The sequence below is a fragment of the Tigriopus californicus genome, chromosome 2 (genome assembly GCF_007210705.1).
Source record: "Tigriopus californicus strain San Diego chromosome 2, Tcal_SD_v2.1, whole genome shotgun sequence".
NCBI classification, from domain to species: Eukaryota; Metazoa; Arthropoda; class Copepoda; order Harpacticoida; family Harpacticidae; genus Tigriopus; species Tigriopus californicus.
In genome coordinates this window covers 193228-199227 of record NC_081441.1, presented here as the reverse complement: position 1 = coordinate 199227, position 6000 = coordinate 193228, and the positions used below count along the sequence as shown (strand labels likewise).

At 40.0% G+C, this 6000-nt stretch overlaps 2 protein-coding genes across 3 annotated transcripts in view; both read left to right on the top strand.

Annotated features, from left to right (window-relative positions):
• The window catches only part of LOC131893580 (uncharacterized oxidoreductase ZK1290.5-like), a 7272-nt gene extending 3323 nt beyond the window's left edge, over nucleotides 1-3949 (top strand). The window contains exons 2-5 of one of the 2 annotated variants that reach the window (XM_059243652.1): nucleotides 2501-3015; nucleotides 3109-3279; nucleotides 3466-3566; nucleotides 3726-3949. In XM_059243652.1, the coding sequence (XP_059099635.1) occupies nucleotides 2501-3015; nucleotides 3109-3279; nucleotides 3466-3566; nucleotides 3726-3732 (794 nt within the window). In that variant the 3' untranslated portion in view covers nucleotides 3733-3949. The remainder of the gene's footprint in view (nucleotides 1-2500; nucleotides 3016-3108; nucleotides 3280-3465; nucleotides 3567-3725) is intronic. The other variant, XM_059243650.1, reaches the window with a different exon arrangement.
• A 1428-nt stretch (nucleotides 3950-5377) lies between these two features.
• The window catches only part of LOC131893679 (uncharacterized), a 37593-nt gene continuing 36970 nt past the window's right edge, over nucleotides 5378-6000 (top strand). Inside the window, exon 1 of the mRNA XM_059243789.1 lies at nucleotides 5378-5555. The gene's annotated coding sequence lies outside the window, so the exon portion shown is untranslated. The remainder of the gene's footprint in view (nucleotides 5556-6000) is intronic.

The following is a 6000-nucleotide window of genomic DNA, read 5'->3' as shown; positions in this document are numbered from 1 at the left end:
TTCTGACTCCGGCTGTAACTGTTGTACCCATAACACACAGAGACACAGAGAACGAGGAACACAATTCTACCCTCCATAGTTGAGCAACTGACATGAGACGCTCAGTGTTCAGCATTTAGATCTTTTTATTCGGGTTATTTGGCTTACGAAATGATCAGTGTTTCAAAAACAACTTGTTTTACCAGAAGCATTACGACAAGCATCCAAATGCACATTGACCCTCATGGGCCGGATGTCTTCGCGGCTGCCTGGTGTGTGCCATGGGGATCGGCTTTGAACACATTTAGTTACGTGATTTTCAAAACCGAGTTCCGTATTCAGGGAGCCAGTGAGTTGATGGCTCGTTTGTCTGCTTAGGTTGAAACTGTGTAACGCAAGAGAAGTCGATCAGCCCGACATCCTGCTGCCCAACTACCAAAATGTGTTCAAAGCAAAGTCTCAAGTGGCTTGGTTAGGGTGACTTTTCTCTAAAAAGCCCTCTAGTCCAGATTACTTTCAAACTGCATGCAAATTAGAGGCAATCCTTTATATCTGGGATAGAGGACCAATGGACCAATTCCTTTTTTTAAACATAATGCGTCTGGGTTGTGTTTTTGGCCAATTCAATCAAAACCTGCATAAAACCAAAAATTTAGTGACCCAGGTCACATAATGTCCGGAAAAGAATTTACATTCATGGCATATTACAAGCAGTTTATTTAGTAATCTACCGTACCTCTTGTCCATTTCGTTTAAGCTGTCTAGAAAGAAGGGTCCCTGTGTGGACGGGGATGCCAGTTTTTTGAATAATGATGTTATAAGCAAGTGGACGCATTTATTTTTACTTCATTTGAGATCAGCCCTAGATCACTGCAATTATGTGTTTAAAATTCCAACTCAATCAAATGACTGGGTCAAAAGTGATGGTCTCTCAGGGGTAACTCTAAAATGAATGACGTAGCCCTTCTCTGGTAATTAATTACCATAAGAGGGCTAGCGGGCTGTGAGTGGGCATAACTTTAGAGCCAACATTTGATTGAGCTGAAAAATTCAATTCGTTGTTGCAGCATCTTTCAGACCAGTCTCGTACACAGAATAAAATAATGCAGTTGCGCTTTCTCGATTCAGAATTTTCAATTCTCAAACCAGGCATCCCCGGCAATTTCCAGTGGTTCATGCCTAGTAGAATTATTTTCCATCTAAAAGAAAAAAGGCTCCAACTGTTAATTCAGATTGGTATCAGTCATGGCTACTTTTCATTATTTAGGCGTTTGATAGTCTCATTTGCTGCGAATATTCAAGAGACACCCTGTATGCTCTATCATTTAGTCAAAAACCGGTTAGCATAGAAACAGTATTTTTTGCATAGTTTTGAAGGGTTCAAAAACTTGACAAATAATTGTGACGGATTAACGATTAACGACTTTGGCATGTTTGTTAAATGTGACGACTACTGGGCAAAAACTACCATGGTCGGGGATGACTGAGGCCTGTTTTTTTTAACGCCCTTTCTTCGGAGTTAGGGCTTGGACGTTATCCCCAGAATAAGCATCCGCTCACCACTTACTAAATATATCCCTTACTTAAATTCTGATTTCCAACTTGTTCCATTTATTTTCTGTGCTTTGTCTTTCTTCGATTTTCCTTTTTCATCCAAATGAATTTTTGTGCATTCATGATTTTAAGCGCGTTTTACACACAAAAATTATTTCAACTCGAATTTTGAAGAGACTTTGAACATTTTTGCTTCATTTGAGTGTGGTACATTTTCTTTGTGGTTTTGGATAAATAGAAAGCATGATGCTTTAGTTGAACTTTTTTCCCTCACTAAGTTTTGCATTCCTTTTTTCAGACAACTAAAAGTCATTTACAATCACAAAACAATGGATGGAATATTTTTAAAATGTCATAGTTTAATGCTGCAATTTTCGAATAGGGCTAAAAAAATGGTGGGAGAAATGTTTTTTACATTCTTTCGTTTGCTTTCATGACACTGGTGCCAACTTTCACTCAAATTCTCAACATTTGCCTTTACTCTTGAATTTGCGATAATGGCAAAGGAAACAGAAAATATTAAGCCCTCGTAAAATATGTTAAACTTGAACTTTAGAAAGTAAATGTGCAATATTTAGCTAACAGTATGTCCGATTGAGCTCAAAATTGGCTAATGCGTTCCCAACCCAAAATCATCCCAATACAACTGAAGACAAAATCATTGGACTCATCTGGTGTGTAAAAATTGTCAATGGAGCCTAGCGTGCCACAGTGAATGGAGTTTCAAAACGTATCAGTCAAATTGTTCGTGCAAAAGGAGGCCAAATGTATAATTTTACTAATAAGAAAGGTTGATGACAGTTCAAACATCATCATAAAAGAGTTTGATGAATGTATCTCATATGGTTTTAGAACTATTTGTATTTCTAAGTGCCGGCATACTTTGTGGCAGCCCTGTATTACCTGAGGACAACCAGGGTTGATCTGATCCAACATACGTACCTCATTTTTTGCATTCATTTTACAGGCACCACACACAATGGCGGTTACAACCATGAGAGCGTGGTGTATGCCTTGAAAGACTGCGGCTATCGTCTCGTTGACACGGCCAAACGCTACGGAACAGAAGCATTTATCAAGGAGGCCATACTCGATAGCGGCGTGCCCAGAGAAGACATCTTCCTCACATCCAAGCTCTGGCCTGCGGACTACGGGCAAGCCAAGGTTTTGCCCGCATTCCAGGGATCCCTCGAACGTCTCGGAACGGATTACTTGGATCTGTACCTCCTCCATTGGCCCGAGGTTCCCACTGGCATCCCGGATCGACGACGATGCTTAGACGAGACTTGGCGGGCTTTGGAACTTCTCGTCGAGAGTGGCAAATGTCGAGCTATTGGAGTGTCCAATTTCTTGGAACATCATCTGGACTCTCTCATAGAAAACGCTTCCATCATACCTCATGTGAACCAATGTGAATTCCATCCTTACCAAAACCCACTAAGTCTCAGGCATTATTGCCAAGAACTCGGGATTCAATTCGAAGTAAGTCCTGGCGAAAAACAAAAGGCTGAAGTGAAAACAAAAGGCTGAAGGGCAGACATAAAGATTCATCTCGGCTCTCCCACACATTTCCAGGGATATTGTCCTTTGGCCAAAGGTCGGATACTCGATGATCCCGTGGTGGTCCAGGTCTCTCAGAAGAACGGGAAAACGCCCGCTCAGGTTCTACTTCGATGGTCCATTCAAAACGGCGTGGTCACCATTCCTAAATCGACAAAGTTGAGCCGGGTCAGAGAAAACTTCGAGGTACGGTCGCTAATATATTGCTGGTTAAGGATTGTAATTGGGAATCTCTGCATCTGCTCCATAACAAGGACGCACATAAAGTGAGTGCAGAATTATGAGGGTCCATGAAGATTTCTAGTGACTGGGAAAATGGGAGAAGGGAGGGGGAGGCCAAAGATCCCACTAAAATGTTGCCCTCGATTTAAGGTCCAAAAGGAGAGTTGCAAGCTCTCGGAAGATCAGATGGCTGTTCTCAATTCCCTTCATTCCGACTTGAAAGTTTCGTGGGACCCTTCGACTGTGCCAAGGTTATTGATTCATTATCCAACCATATACCACTGCAGTGTTCAATAGCTACGGCAATACTTTCTTCCCCAAATGGGTCTTCGACAATCTTCATTTCTTATCGTTAATAAGGCGGAAGCGAAGCCAATTGGATCTCAATGACAATATTCATTTTGTTTTAGGTATTGAGTCCAAAGTATGAGCTTGACCATGAAGATATGATCGCTTTGAACAACCTCAGGTTCACTCATCGAACGCTTAAAGTGGTGGATTTGAGTCGAATGCGCCAGACAATTGACAACAAATTGGCCGACGGATACAAGTTGAAAATGTCAAAAAATGTGTTTCCCAAATCGGTTCATTCTGTTTCAAAACCGATTGAATAAATATCTTTTTCAACCAAGTACACAGTTTTCCCGATATTGAGTTCCTCCTTCTTCAATTGCTTTAAAATGATCAATTTATCTTTTATTGAGTTTGAGTTCTACATAGTAAAATAACCGCCTATCAGTCTTTTACACTTTGTGATTTTTGATGGAGGCCTTAATCTTACCCTGAACTACGTCCAACTATTTTTGGAGACTACCCACAATCATGATCTTCTCAAACACTTTCGCAATATTCGAAGTAAGAGAAATCAGCCTAAAATTACTGGTGAGCGATAAAAAGCTTCATTCATGATAAGAAGCAGCTTGTTAAGATTGAGGGATCACTTAGTGACAAATATGATGTCAAGTCAGGTGTTCACCAGGGCTACATCTTAGGGCCCCTCCTTTTTATAATATTTGTTGCCCCGCTTCAAATGCTTAGTATTACTGCCAGTCTCTCTTCTTATGCTGACGCTACAAAGTTAGTTTCTGGTAGGAATGGCCAAGATTCCAGTAGCCTTGCAAAGGACTTAAATCGAATCTACTCTTGGGTAACTGAGAGTAATATGGCCCTGAACGGAATGAAATTCCACTCAATGACATTTGGGTCAACTCCTTTATATACTCCACTCGTAGATAATGGAGGTAAAGATATTGAGCAGGTCTCATGTTTGAAAGATTTAGGTGTAGTCCTCCAAAATAATGAGCATATCCAGTTGAAGGTGGGTAAGGCTTTTCAAATGTGTGGTTGGATATATCGCACATTTAAGTCCAGAGACAGCATCACGATGCCAACTCTGTAGAAGTCGATTGTTCAACCACATCTTGAATATGCTTCACACATTTGGGCTCCAATGTGTTCAACAGGTTTGTAAAAGGTCAAACAAGTCCAAAGATGTTTCACTAGGAACATCACAGGAATCATATTGGGAGAGACTAAAAAAGTTGGGACTGTTCAGTGTTCAGAGAAGGTACGAAAGGTATCTGATACTGGACGTCTTCAAAAGCATCCATGAGCTTTGTCCCAACCCAGGATTTAGGGGCAATTGCAGTAACCGTAGAGGCTTAATGTGCGTTTTGAGAGCACCTTCAAGCCTTCGAGAATCCAGGCTAGTTCGAACAAAAAAGTCCACTTCTCTTCTTTCTCGGGCTCCTTCATTGTTGAATTTGCTTTCCTCTGATATTCGTAGGCAATAAGTAGGCCTGGTTGATTCGGTTGCATCTTTCAAGTCAGACTTGGACAAATTTTTAGATAGCATTCCAGATCAACCCTACGTTCAAGGACTAGCTCGGTCTGTCAACTCAAATTCGTTGGTAGACCAAATATCGTTTAAAGATAGGAAGGTAATAAATAGACAAATTATAACCTTTCATTTCAATAGTACTGGGGATTACATTCCCTGTACAGCGATTAGATAAGCCCGAGAAAAATCAAACCCCAAAAAGCAATAAAAAATGCTCAGAATTGATTGTTCGAGACAAATTTGAGTTTGAAGAATAACTTTTGAGCTTATAGATTCAATGTCTTGTGATGAAAAAGCTATGGAACTCTTGTTTGCCTGTTTCTTTTTTTTTGCCGTCTGGTAAAAAAGAACGCATTCTTCTCATCCAATTCATTGGAAGCACAACACCATTTTTAGGAGGGTAAGACTGTTTTTCGATTCAACAAGATTGCGATGTAGAAAAAATCATGCATAGAAATGTAAACATAGTTTTCAATTAGTCAATCAATTTTAACATAGAGGCAGTGACATGATTGGCAATATCATAATACCATCAAAAGTGATTGATGCTGTGACATCCGTGTCAAATGATTGCATGTTTCGGGAATCCCGTTAACATGTGAAATTAATTTCATGGGCGCATTTTTTACGATCTTGTTCAATCTGGAGACTATGCATCATCACTAGGGCTGTACAAATAATAGAATGAAATTGACAAAAAAAGTATAATTTAAAATGTAACAGAACCAGTAAGTAACGAAGATGTGCTTATTGATCTTTTTTTTTTAGGAATATTTACCCTTTGTTACAGCATCATATGCAAAGTGATTATGCATCCATCACCCACGTAATGCAAAAATATATTT